Source organism: Bombus huntii, chromosome 1, assembly GCF_024542735.1.
Source record: "Bombus huntii isolate Logan2020A chromosome 1, iyBomHunt1.1, whole genome shotgun sequence".
NCBI classification, from domain to species: domain Eukaryota; kingdom Metazoa; phylum Arthropoda; class Insecta; order Hymenoptera; family Apidae; genus Bombus; species Bombus huntii.
Window position 1 is genome coordinate 8,377,593 of NC_066238.1, and position 14,379 is coordinate 8,391,971.

Sequence of the window (14,379 nt, forward strand, 5' to 3'; positions counted from 1 at the left end):
GCGCAACTGTTACGCGTCCATGTGTATACAGGTATACACGTTGGTGGCTCTATATCGATGCTCGGATTCTAAACCTGGCAAAACATCAGAAAAATAAACACCCGCGAACTTCTACCGTTGCCTATCGTGTCTATCGTAGTGGTCGGTTTAACTTCTTCTAGCTCATAATCTACACGCGAACGCACTATTTCTAACCGTCAATCAGAAATCGACTTAATGACCACGCTTCTAACCTCATAACAGATCGGCAAGCCTCGAGAATTCATACGGTTAATGATTACCATCCCAGCGGAGAATCAGCCGCGATTTTCTATTCCTGGATAGTGGATTTGTATTTATAGATCGTTCTGGACTCTCCTGGGTATTTATAGATCTTCGATCGCGTCATTCTCTTTGGTTGCCCAGTCCGGTAGGCGGATAGGAAAGCTGGTATGGACTGTTCCGGAAGACTTACACGAGAAAAAGAAGCTTCTCGCATGCCGGTTCCATCTCGACTAGCGTGAAACTCTACGGTATCAGGAACCGTATATTGAAACTGCAAGATTTTCTGTATGCCTGCCACTTTACGACCATTCCTTGTCTTTTTGCCTCTCTATTACGTGATATTTTTATAGTGAAGGCGTATTGGTAGATGAGTACGTACGATCGAAGAACATTTGCAGTATACACACGATGAAATAAAAGGTAAAATGGCACAACCTTGAGATACACGGCAGAAGTCCCCCTGTTCTTTGGGTTCGTTCAACACGTTTGCCTCGCAAGCCAACGGTATAATCTATTGCGAAAATGATTTAGCTGCCAGTATGTAAATCAGCATGCAACGATACACGGTACGTCAAGTACCTTGGCTGAAAATACAATACTTATTCAGAAGAGAAAGATCGAATACGAATATTGGAATTGCACAGCGATATCGAAACAATTAGCTTTTGGACATTGTACTTATTCGTGAACGTTCTGAGCTTGCTGAGCTCGATGGTAAATTACAGCCAACTACACGGCAATATCTCCTCTGAATCGAGCATGAAATACCTACAGATTGCATTCGTACAGATACCAGCGGTGACACTACGGTATCGTTTTGCGTGCGCTATCACGAAAGTGTTTTCTATTTCTGGAAGTTGCTGGTTATTTATAGATAGTCGTCGGTCGTCGCTATTACTCTGCGTGCAAGGAGTGTGTCGCGCGGCGTGTAACGAGCCTAGGAAAGCGAGATCTTACGTGAAAGCCGTTAAGGCCGTTTTCAAGCTGGCGCCCACAGTCCGGAGAGAAACCGAGATCAACCGAGGATCCACCAACGCCACGGTTCTAAAGGTCGTGGAAATGTCAATAAACGAGCTTCGGCAAGGACGTTGCAAATCGTATGCAACGATATTCCGACTACGATTATGCGTTTTCACGAACAATCACGAGCGAGGAATTCGCGATGCGATTCTGCGTCGACAGAATTTACCTTGCGTCACGAAATTTTTATTAATGTCTTTGATTAATACCCGGTCGTTTATTTCAACCGCAGAAAATTATAGAAAATTATAGATTTTTTTCACCTGTCGATTATTAAGTCGAGTCATGTTGGTATCACGTAGAAAGACATTTCCGCGTAACTGATGTAAAATCTGGACAAGATACTAAACGGGGAAACCGATTTTACTCGTGATTCTACACGTGCATCACGTGCTTCTTCCGTCAGTCTATTGACAGACTTAGGTTTGCGTTTCGCGCGTTCACAAATGTAGCTATGTCGATACCGTTGAACGGATACTATTTAATCAAGTGATTCTGTGCGTCTGTTGTCCCGTTCTGAGAACTCTGGCTAGCACGATGTTTAGACTTCGACGGGTAGACAAACCCGTCTTTAACTGTACAGATGATCATCGAACATTTACATAAGATTCATTGTATAACATATAATTTAGCGTCATTGGATCTACGCGAGCATTGATGTCATCGAGTTCTGAGCAAAGTTGTGTAATGAATGGATAGTTTTCCTAAACGGAAATTAAGTCGACCATCGACGATAAATAATATTTAAAAGATCCTAACAACATCGTGTCGACACGAAAAATTTACATAAATAAGTTAAAAAAGAAAAAAAACGAAACTTTGAACAAGTCCATATTCATATCGAGTACGGTTAGATGAATCAGTATCTAGATAATATAATACAATTGAACGGTACACAATAAACGTGGCACGACATAGGGGTATTCAAATACTACCGTTTCATTTGGTCGTAAGCGACAACTGGAACGAAAATCCCGTGGCAGAAGAGTACAGAAACAGCGTACCGATATTCCACGTAACGTTCGAGTCGTTACGGCTAAAATCAATGTATCGACGACCTTATTTCCTTAAAACGTACAGGCAAGCGTTGACCGAGCACCATTTCTGTGCTAGCGGGTTTTACGTGCTCCGCTACTGTGATTCATATAACCGTACGTTCTGAGGGAAAAAAATCAGGACAATTTCTGTTTCGACGCGTACCAGCCTGTTCCACGACCATCTAACGTATCGCTCGTAAAGATAGCGAATCGATCGAACGACAAATATAAAAAAACGAGGAAAATAGAACAACGATCAGAAAAGTCTATACGTTATTGGTTTTCCTTATTTTCTACACGTGCGTTTACAGAATCCTTGTCCAAGGACTCGGCTAGCCTCTCCTTCTTCTCCTCCTATGCAGCCGGGCTCTAAATCGAGAACACAGTACATCGAGTCGAAAGTTAAACGTTGCACAACGATCCACTGGTCACAATATCGCAATATCTTCGTCTTACATGGCATGCCGACTATGTAAACTGTCTAGAAGCGTGCTCCAGTATCTTGGAACGCTTGGCTCGGGCGCACGCGTGTCGAAAGTTTTGCTCGCTTTGCTATTTTCATACGTTTCTGCTCAAAATACGAATCACGAATCGTGACAATTTTGCAAGTCCATTCTCGTTACAGAACGTCTCCGTTTACTTTACGTAGAGGAACGCGAGCGTGTACGAATTTTAGCCAGAGAGACCGGTCGAACAGACCGTCGCGTCTCGTCCTCTTTCGTAGTCAGCGTGAAATTAATCCACCGTAAGGAAAGTGAGAGCACCACCTTTTCGATGTTCCGTGTGTGTCGAGAACCGTCCGTAACCTACCGTGTCGCGTTGTTTCCTACTGTTCCGAGCTGCGAGACGATAATGTCGCGACTCGCGACCAAAGAACGTGGTGGAGTCGATGAAGGGACAAAGTGCAGATAGCGCGAGCAGTGGTGTTCTAACGATCGAGGATAGAGAACAGAGTAGAATGAAAACAACTACAGACAACGTAGCTTGACAAACTTGTTGCTAAGGCCTCGTAGTGCGCATCAGATTTGTTCAACCTGTCACACTGTCACCAAATTTCTGACCAATCTCGATAGCGTGTACGAAACGTAAAATTCGTCTGATTTCGCGTAAAGAAACGAACGATCGTTCGGAGGAAAGAAATCGATATCGTAAACTCACTTGACCAGGATCCTCCAGAAGCAACCGAAGCTGGAGCCGTTTGGCACTTCGCTCGCGTACGATATAGTCATTTTCTACTTGACCAGGTATACACCGTCCCTATCGCGTTTCTATCTTCTTCCTGTGTTTCGATTTCCTCCGCCACTTGTTCCTATCGTTCGATTTAGTTGGTACCTCGCACCGTGCCGTTGGTGTTTCCGGTGGAGAAGTTGTACACTCGCGCACATACGGCGCGCGGGCCGCTGAGTCTTTCGCCAATCCTTGATGATCGAGGTTCGATTACCGGGTTCTATCAGGTGTTTCACGTTCGGCTTACCATCAGGAAGCTTCTAACACGAATAAACGGAACCAGCTGACCGGACGGACCGACTGTCTGCTGACTGAGCTCCACTGACAGACGACAGGACCAACAGAGAACGGGGCCCGGCTACCACCTCCACCTGGGCCTCAGTACCGTGTAAACGTGTCTTGTTACCTTGCTCCTTTGCCGATCGTTTTGTACACTCGAGCCGAGATTACTTTTTTCTTTTATTTTCTTATAACAATTTATCTTAATTTTTGTGGACTCTGTATTTGACGCGATCGATGGTAAAAGTCGTTAACATGGTAATATTAAAAACGGCATATCGTATTAAGAATACTGATTGATGCAGTAAGCGTACTAGCGGATACTTTAATATTTTGGAAAGCTTTGTTCTAAAATTAAAATTCATTAGATTCATCAGTGCTGTACTCTCGAGCAAAGGTTCGTCAAGCTTATCAACTATAAGTTCCAGGCTCGGTTTGCCAAGCAAACAGATTGTCGTTTGTAAAATATTTTCCTTGCTAATTACGATTCCTGGAGACACGTCGAGGTCCCAAGGCACGCGTCCAGTCCGAAACGATCGAAAGAATTTCTATTGGTCGACAAAAGGATTCGCGCGCGTGTTACGACACAATTCACGAAGAATTCTTTTAAAAATCAATGACACGCCTCGCCTTTCAAATGGATCTGCTTTCGAACCAAGTAAAAGGAGAGCGTTTCTGACCTGGTGTTTTCTTCTTTGCTCGATATCAAGACGACTACTTATTTTCACAATTCCTGCTTCTCCTTCTTACGTTTTTAAATCAGAGATATCGCGTTAATCCTTCTTTTCTTATCCCTTCATTAATCTTTAACTGACAATCTCCTCGGGTGATTAGAACCATCAAACTTCTCGATAATCTCGAGATCTTTGTGGTTGCGAACAGATTTTATAACGATGCAACATTTTGTTCGGAGAACTCCAAACGGTCTCAAACGAGAATTCTTCGAAAAATAGCGCTGTTCTTACGGCACTGTTAGCGTTCGAATGCTGTAACATCGCGGCTCGTGTGGCTGTCGCCTTACCCGAGCATTTCAATGCGACATCTCGCGGTCGATCTCCACACTGTTCTCTCACCTTGCCGTGGCCTAGCCTGCGGCGGAATCGCGACCTTCTGGTACCATCCACCGGTCACCTATTGCCTTTTTTACGTGTACCATAGGGAACGCACCTATTCGCGTAATCTGAAAATTGCGTACTAATGCTGAATTTTAGCGAAATACTTAAATCCTTGATGCAACAACAGAGCTATGAATTTGAATTTTCATTTGAAAAAATATCGTTTTAAGAATGAGTTCAGGGAACTCATGCGTATGCAAATCGGCGAAATATCCTTTAATGTTCTTCGGAACATCTGTAGATAGGTCATTGACGTCATCGATTGGATGAAAACGACATCAGCGATTCACAAATGAGGAGAGAAAAAAAAGGCGGGTAGACGCGGGCATCGTCATCGCACGTATTTGACTCGTGCTTCGAGACAGGCTGCGATTGCAGGTGAGATAAGTCGGGGAAGTAGTTTGAATGTTATTTTTCTCTCGTTGAAATAATCGATCGAAAGCCGCGAATATGTAATATTCGATCATTTATCGAGCAGCATGGCACATTATATATTTAAATACACTTTTTACAAAAAAGTTAATCATCACAATTAAACAATACGATATTATTTAGAAAGACGATTCGAACGATCACGTTTTGATATCCTTTTGCACGTTGTATACAACGTTCGCTGATGTTTGAAACAATTTCTTCTCGAATTCTGTAATTCGCATTCGCACGATATTCGTGACGCCATTCTCACCTATGGAACAGGGCAGCGACAAGAAAATCTCTTGACAAACTTCGTGATGACCCTACAAACGAAATATGTCCAATCAAAATCGACTAGGGATATTATAAGATTCAAAGCAATCTTCTGCGTAGAACTGTCTAGTCCTTATCACGTCTGATCTGAAATTTTTATGTAATCGACTTCGATCACAAAGTACGATCTGAGTCACAGTTTAAGTAAAAAGTTTAGGCTCAAAGTTTAATTAATACTTGAACTAAAGTTGAAACCGGTATAACCGTCTGCGAGTTGGACAGAATAGCCGTTACGATGTGAGCAACCGAAAGGCCAATTGCTGTGTTGGAATATCCCTTCAAACACCTAACCGTGGCGCCACTGGAAAACAAGGAAAAAATTCATTTTGTCGATTCTTTCTACCAATTTGAGATATAATAGGAAACAGGAGGCTAGAGCTCACAGTCTGACGACTTCCTTGGAAATTTCGAACCATCTTTCTTCGTCGGTTTCGAGGCCGATATTCGGCAGAATGTCGCGAAATTGCACACCAGCGACATTTATTCCAGACCAGAGTGGAACTAGGAAACGTCAAACGGACTTAAACAGACGCGATACGTAACGTGTGCTTTCTCCTCCGGCAAAATGTAAAAAATTAGATCACGTAGAGTACGCGTCGAATTCGCCGCAAACGTGGCCGATTTTCGAACTCACCCTGACTGTCCCCGTGCTCGCCGATGATGTACGCGTGAACCGAGCTCGGTGCTATCCCTATACGATCAGCGATTAAGTAACGAAACCTTGCTGAATCGAGACTAGTCCCACTTCCGATTATTCGGCCGGCCGGTAGTCCGCTCACTTTCCACGTTATCCACGATAAAATGTCAACTGAAAGTAAAAGTTCCGTTTCTACTCGCGGCTTAACATTGACTTCGATGTATTGTCTTCCGTTGTACAGATAAATCTGAAGATTTCTCTTTTTAAGTTATACTTAACCTGGGTTACTGACGATCACGAACACAGCATTCGGACTATAACTAACCAAAGTAGGTATAATGTTCTTCATAATCTCCGAATTGCGTTGTACCAAATCTAACCGCGATTCACCTTTCTTTTGTCTCGCGCCCGCAGTTATAACGATCACCTTCGAGTTGCTTGTAATACAAAAGTCTGAAACAACATTCTTCTTATTCCTCTATCTGTTTAATCATTTACCACGCTCTTTATAATTAAACCTTTGTCGTGAAAGTTGTCACATGCTCGATGAAACTATTTTTAAAGTAAACATCGTTACCTGTGTCGAAATCTATGCGTGGATCTCCTAAAAATACCGCGCCGTGATTAAAATCCATTCCTTCCCCCTCCAGCTTCTTCGGGAATGCATCGACTATCGCAATGTGCGGGGTGATGTTCTGCGATGAAGCAACGGAAAAATTACAAATGCCCAAGTGACTCGACGTGACTTTCCATTATCGAGAATGCACGTGTATGTAACACGAGGACATTTTCCAGGACTTCTGTCATATTCCTGGACTTAGTTGCCGCGGATTTACCACGTGAGACGTCTATCGAACTTTCACTCGTGTTCAAAATAAACTCGATAGTCTCGAACGTTTGATAAGTTCGTCGTTCAAGGGTCGAAAAATGTAAAAGATTGGTACCGATGTACCTGGAAGAGAAGCGAGTTCGCGCAGGCCACGCCGACCATTCCCGAACCTACGATCGTCACCTTGTGACAGCAATCTCGTACTGGTTCCGCAAACTTGCAAAGCAGCTCTTCCTTCAGACATGGTGGTCTGAAATGAAAAGTTATCATTTTATCGTAACACTGGTACACCTTCTGTCAATTCGACATTCACGATGCATTTGTCCAGTTACGACATATGAAATGAGTGGTATTTTGCGTTTAAAAGAGGCTACAGTCTTGTTGGTACGATTCCAAAGCTATGTATTTTTAATGAAGATCAACTTCTCGGAATTCCAATTCTTAATGTACTTTTCAATATTCTTTCTTTATTGGCTCTTTGCGTTATATTTAATGATCGTATTTTTATACTGACTTAATATTTAAGAAAGAACTTGGTAAATTGTTTAATTTCAATGTGACAAAGAAGTAATTTGAGATATGCATTTTATACGTAGAATTCCAATGTTAAATAGGTGTTAAAGAAAGAGCGGTCAGTAGGTAAAGGAGTATAGATCGCTTACACGAAACTGACCGCTCTCTGTAAATCGTTTCCAGCGGTGGCGTCTTTGCCAAAATCAGCGGACGCGATTTTCTTCGTCTTGCCACCGGCGAAAATGTCCTTTAGTATCGTTGGCGGTAAACTACGACGAAAGTGTTTGCTGGCAAAGCTTCTCCTCGATATCGTACATATCGTACATTTCACACATGCCGGCAGCGACGAAATCGACAGCATGCGCGACAAAACCATTGCTTCTAACACCTGATGATTTTGTTTAATTCCCGTGTCCCCTCTATCGCGAAAAATGTCACATCGCACAAGGTTAATTGACGTTTCATTAAAAAGAAGGCGCTGCCGATCATAACGCGCCTAGTGAATCGTCATTGCGTCGGTTTATCAATTGTTAAACAATCCATGGTTACAAGGATTCGATTTCAGCGCATGATTGTGATAGATTCATCTTATAATAACAAACAGTCGTATGACAAATCTTAAGATAAAAATAATCGTTTCATTGGCTTAGCTAAACAGTATTGATTTATTATATCACTGGTATAAATATACAAGACAATGTGTGATACGTTTGATAACAGGATCAATTAGGAAATAGTACTCTAGATTTCGTATGAAAATACAGATCAGTCTATGCGAGTTTCGTGAGGTAGACATTGAACATTTTGAGAATCGTCTGATATCTCTGACAAGTATAAGATAAACATAAATTACGAATCAATTTAAATTTCTATTTCAAGTTCTGTCTGATAGTCGTATCGTGGCTGATAATTGTTTATCGTACATATTTGTACTTCGACTTATCGATTAAGTATCTTGTCTTGCGTCAAATCATAATTACGTACATCGTAGAATTAGTGTATCATATAACTTATATATGATAATAATATAATTAGTACGTTATAATATATAATGTCGTATTAAACCAACTGAATGCAATCAAATTTGTTGTAAATGTTAAACATCGATACAACAGTAATTAATACTTCGTGGTCACGCGAACACATATTTTCTTTATACAAAAGATTATTCTAATTGTTGAATCATTTATATCATTCATCAAATCAGAGCGTGTTTTTTGGCGTGTTTATGCATATAAATAAAATTTAAATATTTTTAATAGCACTCTTAAGTATTGGCCACATGAACTTAAGTAATAAACTGTAAGTAGAAACCAAAGGTGCTTGTCAAGAATCAATACTTTGAGTGCATAAACACACACGATATTGAGTTACAAGATGATTGATTCCCTTTGTTTAGGAGAAAGAGTTATTTCAACGCGCAAAATGAAACGAATTATTTAAAATTTTAAGTCCTTTTGCACGTCGTGCATCATATCGGCCGACTGGTGCAGAAGAGCAGTCTCGCCCTCTGTTAACTTCTGTTGAACAACGCACGAGACACCACTTTCACCCAAGGTGCAAGGCAGAGACAAGAACACGTCCTTCTTGATTCCGTGGTATCCCTGAAAATAATCGAATATGAGGATCATTGCTCACTGAACGATGAGTTCAGCAACAAATCAATTTTTTAAACGTCTAGACGTTTCAGCAACTCGTTTTGCAATCCACGATGATACTACAATCGCGCGTTACTTATATAAGAAACACGAGTTATCGACTTACGGTAACCATGGTAGATACGGCGTGAACTTGGTTGGAGTTTCGCAATATAGCAGACGCGAGATTCGCAACGCTCAAACCAATAGCCCACGATGTGTAACCCTTTAGTTTGATCACCTCGTATGCGCTATCTACAACCTGTTTGTGCAGTTCACCCCAATTCTCAGTGTCTTTGTCCGTACCAACGTTTTCGTTGAGGTCGCGCAACCTGACGCCAGCAACGTTCACTCCAGACCATACGGGTACTGAAAATAATAATGAAACAAATATTACAAACTACCAGCAGTCTATAAAAATACATTTCACTCGTCGTTCACGTGAAAATTCGGTAAAATTACGATTTAAGTTTGATAACGCGACACTTTGTTTCCTTATCACAGATAACAATCGTTAATCAGCTGTGAGCACTAAAAAACCAATCAACCTTTGAATATTGCGCATCAACGTACCACTCGTATCGCCATGCTCTCCGATAATCCAGCCGTGACAGGATGTGGGTGCGACGTTCAATTTCTGCGACAAAAGGAAACGGAATCGGGCGGAGTCCAGATTGGTTCCACTTCCAATCACTCGGTTCTTTGGCAGGCCTGAAAGCTTCCACGCCACGTAGGTCAGAATGTCTACCGGGTTCGAGACGATTAAGAGAATCGTGTCCGGGCTATATTTGACTAGCTGCGGGATGATGCCTTTGAAGATATCTGTGTTTCTTTGAACAAGATCCAGCCTCGTCTCGCCTTCCCTTTGACGAGCACCGGCGGTCACAACGCATAAACTAGAATTCGCTGTAGCAGAGTAATCGGTACTGGCGTTGATCTTCGCGTTTTTCAAGAACGCGCTACCGTGTTGCAAATCCATCATCTCTCCCTTTAGCTTATCCGCCATTACATCTACGAGCACCAAGTCGCTCGAAACATTCTGCAATACGAAAAAAATTCAAATTTCGGTTGTAGATTGTTGTTTAGTAATTTATAAATATTCAGATTTCGGAATGTAAAACTTACGTCTGTTAAGATGCTGAAAGCACAAGCCATACCGACTTGGCCGACGCCGACCACGGTAACTTTGTTTTTTCCCGTGGCAACCGGCTCTATCACCGTGTTTAATAATTTATTTTTCAACAATGCCATTCTCCTAGAAAAAATTATTATATTGTCTAATGTGTAATAGGCTAGCTGATTCTTATCTACTTTTGAATTTTTTGCACGCAAAGGTCGATGAAGGTCAAAAAGGTCATAGCGTGCGCTGATGCTATTGCGAAAATTTTAGAAACGTTCTATTGTTACAAAAATGTGCTTCAATCAGCGTATGTGTCAGAATAGCTACTCCTTGTATTGCAAGAATTCCTAACGTTTTATTTTTTTGCTTATCAGTCTCTCAAAGCCGGAAAGGTTACGAAAATTTCAGAATTTGAAAATTTCGTGACCTCTCCATCTTCCAAATGATACGTTTCGTTCATGCAAAGAATAGAGGAAGAAAAAATAGAATATGTTAGTCACAAAAAAAAAGAAAAAGAAGAAAACAAGAAAAAAAGAAAGAAGAATACAATAAAAATAATGTCGTTAATTTTTAATTACATGGCGCTTTATATATTTACACTTAGACGAATTAGAAATGAATTTTTACCAGTTTGGCTTAAAGCAGCTAGGTAGGAAGCGACATTTTTCCTTGTTCATAGTTATCTATTCGTTTACTATATCGATTACGTGAATGAAACGTAGAACGTAGATAATACAAGCAAGCTCTGAAGGTGTCACTAGTAGTACGTCAAGCACGTGTACCAACGTTCAAAGTTATACGTACTATAGAAATGCAGGTTACACAGGAAACTGCAAGCAATTACTCAAATAAATCAAACTAAGAAACTACAAACAACATCGAGAACAGATATTGGTACCCATCACCGCTAGAATACGCTAGCAAAACGAGCGAACTAATTCTGTTAATTAAGTATCACCAAGTGAACAATTCACGGAATACAGAACTGTGCTGTGACCCAGTTTCTTCTATGGGAATGGTGCCCCACATCGCGTAACAGGATTCATCCTTATACGACGCGTCGTTATACACTAACTTTCAAACATCGACACATCGACTAATCTCGCCGTATAATAACTTGAAACGCGACGAACGTAAAGAATAAAACATATATACACTAACCTCATAGTTGCTTTAAGAAAGAAAAACAGAAAGCAGAGAAAGAAATGAAGCTAACACCAAGCAGGTTATTTGGGCGGTTTACCAGGAGGTCCGTACGTCCAACTTGTCTGACAGCTCAGAGACTTCTGTTTGCTAAGGTGACCTTGCCCCCGCCTTTTATACCTCCCATAGGCTTCAGCCGGCGCGTTGGGGCTGATGAAACCGGTAATACAACCGAGTATCGCCGAAATGATAAATTCGCGTTCGGTTTTTCCGATAAATTTTCACATTGACCCCGTGTCACGTGTCGATCGTGCACGCGTCGCGTGGACGTTATTTCGAATTCATCGGTAACTTGGCTGATGCGGCGAAGTACGTAGATCGCGGCATAGATTTTCGGAAATTGAAGGTGACGTTGCGCACGCGTCGTATGACGCAACATGCGTTCCTTTTTCCCCGAGAAACAGTGTCTATCGATCCATGTGGTGCTTTCTTCTCGATCCCCACTGCGCGGCTAATAAAAATCAGCTTTCAGGATGTGTGTCGTTTTAAGGGGACTAAAAATACATACGATTGGGGTCCGTGGAATGCTATCTAACTGGATATTTTGTTTGGACTTAGTACTGCGTTAAATTTACTCGAACTGTTTTCATAAAGATTTATATAATTTGAAAAGGGAGTTCTTGTGGATCTAATCGACGCGCTCGATTATTTTTATAGTGGAATTTTAGAGGTAATGGGATTTTAAAACTCTAGGGAACATATGTAAGTATGTTGTATTTATTAATTAGCTTAATTTTGTATGTCTGGATTCATCCGTCAGAAATTTTATTGAAACTGTTTCTCCAATTTTCATTATCGTCGCTCCAAAAACTGATAATGCAAAGAGTGATGTCATTCTCGGCAATCATAGTTTAAGTTTCATCGCGGTGGAATGTACATGACAATTGAATGAAACGATTAGGATTGACCAATCCCGTTGAACAACATTTGCTACAAGAGGAATCCCGCGAGAAACAATAGACTTATTTAAAAACTCGTGTGCAAAAAATTAAACCTCGTCTAGTACTTATCTCGAATCAGAGTAGAGCATCCACCAACTTTTTTTATCGAATAATCTTGTCGATAGTATGCCGCAGATATAATATCGGCGCGTACATTTTGCGCGAATCTGCTGGTTTGTTGGAGAATACACATATCGTCACGTGTTCCGTTTAGCTGAATCATATTTAGGAATACCACGATGAATGCAGTCGAGAATGACGCAACGGATCTTCACATGTTCGTCACTATAAGTTCTACGTGATCACAAGCACCTTTTCATCTACTCTTCCTTCTCTTGTATTCTCGAGCGTTATTTTCGTTCCTCCAACGTCTCACGTGATTCTACAGCCTACACAAATAGTGTTCGCGCCAGTCACGAAAGGAAAAACGTGAGAGGCGTCACGTTTTTCAGTTTCGTTGAATTTGATGCAATATTACATTAAAATTATCTCGATTAGTTAACTGCTTCTTTATTCGTTGTCTAACGGATTACAGGAATTCCGCTTCTCAATATCTAATATAATCTTGGTATTTTCATTTTTAACCATATAATAAGCGTTGAAGTTTAGTAATATATTTGTGATCTCTGCGAAATATAGATGTATTTGTACTAAATATCTTGTAATTTTTGTACTAGGTTTCGAAATTGATCAATATTTAAAAATGCACAAAGACGTCCATCATACTCTTACTTACGTTCTCAAAGATTATAAAATATCGCTTTAAAACAGAATATCGTTTATGTTTCCTAGTTTATTTACATTAAGCTTAAATTGCAGACCTGCAATTTTTTCCGCGTTTTACCATAATCTAATCGGAAGGAGACGGGATGAAAGGTTACTACATTTCATAGAGATAATGCGTTTTTGCAATTGCTCTTTACACGCCGGGCATTAACTTTGACCGCCGCTCGGCGTAAAAAAAAAAAAAAGAGATGCTTGTGGATGAAATTGACGTTCCTCGAGTAACGGAGCCGCCATCCGTCCCGTAATTATAATCATTTGCATCGCCGTGGCTAGCACGTTTCGTTCTCTCAAACTGGCGAGAAAATTGAAAAGAAATTTAGAAGGGAACCTGAGCGATGATTTGCCTAGCGCGAACACGCAGCGCTTCTAACTTTTTTATGGTTTGAAAGTTAAGTTGATAGAACAATGTGTTACTATCGAACTGCGTATGGTTGCATAATCTTCGCATCACATGCCACGCATAATGAACGAGTTGAAGGAGTTAGAGTCAACGTCCGAAATTAATCTATGCACATAACTGTAAAAGCCGTACGCGAAATAGGGCAACTTGTCGCAAAATAGCATGTAATTTGTAATTGGCCAAGACTGAGCTATGACTTCTATCGGATATATTGTTACGTATATGATATTATATTCTATCTAATCGTTAGACATGTGTTTATAGGGAAGTGCGATATTCGAGTCATTCACTCTACTGACGGTGAGAACTTTGAATCTTTGCATCTTCTTATTTTCTTGATAGATAAGTAGTATTAGAAGATTGATTTGATAATTAGGAGTTTATGAATTTATTCATGAATTAATATAGTGAAACGAAGATTACTATTAATTTTTCATTATTTTTACAATAGCTGATAAATTTTTGAATTCTTATATCACACAACTGCTATATCATACACTGCATATATTAGAGATACATTGACTTTGCACGAATTGCGCAATAAGTACAGCGTTTGAATGTTTCTAGATAGCAGGAATCACGTGACAAGCAGACAGGTGCATTTATAATATAATTCAAGTACGG

General features: G+C 40.6%; 4 protein-coding genes across 7 annotated transcripts in view; 1 reads left to right on the forward strand and 3 right to left on the reverse strand.

Moving 5' to 3' along the window:
- Window positions 1-3,884, reverse strand: part of LOC126867749 (uncharacterized) — a 41,319-nt gene extending 37,435 nt beyond the window's left edge. Inside the window, exon 1 of the mRNA XM_050622624.1 lies at window positions 3,480-3,884. Coding sequence (XP_050478581.1) covers window positions 3,480-3,550 — 71 coding nt within the window. The 5' untranslated portion in view covers window positions 3,551-3,884. The remainder of the gene's footprint in view (window positions 1-3,479) is intronic.
- Window positions 1-14,379, forward strand: part of LOC126867785 (TSC22 domain family protein 1) — a 203,165-nt gene that overhangs the window by 19,608 nt on the left and 169,178 nt on the right. The window contains exon 1 of one of the 2 annotated variants that reach the window (XM_050622718.1): window positions 12,112-12,330. The exons of the other annotated variant lie outside the window; for it this stretch is intronic. The gene's annotated coding sequence lies outside the window, so the exon portion shown is untranslated. Of the gene's footprint in view, window positions 1-12,111; window positions 12,331-14,379 lie in introns of those variants that run through there. 2 annotated transcript variants of the gene reach the window in all.
- On the reverse strand, window positions 5,432-7,465 carry LOC126867883 (L-lactate dehydrogenase-like). The gene is made up of 7 exons (XM_050622934.1): window positions 7,279-7,465; window positions 6,904-7,021; window positions 6,606-6,779; window positions 6,324-6,497; window positions 6,073-6,190; window positions 5,867-5,990; window positions 5,432-5,679 (listed from the first exon to the last, which is right to left on the reverse strand). Exons 1-7 carry the CDS (start codon window positions 7,423-7,425, stop codon window positions 5,515-5,517), a joined length of 1,020 nt encoding a protein of 339 aa, XP_050478891.1. The 5' UTR covers window positions 7,426-7,465; the 3' UTR covers window positions 5,432-5,514.
- LOC126867825 (L-lactate dehydrogenase-like) lies at window positions 8,315-11,833 on the reverse strand. 3 transcript variants are annotated; one of them, XM_050622819.1, is made up of 5 exons: window positions 11,669-11,833; window positions 10,431-10,560; window positions 9,879-10,344; window positions 9,433-9,674; window positions 8,315-9,272 (listed from the first exon to the last, which is right to left on the reverse strand). In XM_050622819.1, exons 2-5 carry the CDS (start codon window positions 10,554-10,556, stop codon window positions 9,108-9,110), a joined length of 999 nt encoding a protein of 332 aa, XP_050478776.1. In that variant the 5' UTR covers window positions 10,557-10,560; window positions 11,669-11,833; the 3' UTR covers window positions 8,315-9,107. The 3 variants fall into 3 exon arrangements, with proteins under 3 accessions (XP_050478776.1, XP_050478766.1, XP_050478761.1); XM_050622809.1 differs by having other exon boundaries at window positions 11,587-11,730; XM_050622804.1 differs by lacking the exon at window positions 11,669-11,833 and adding an exon at window positions 11,053-11,578.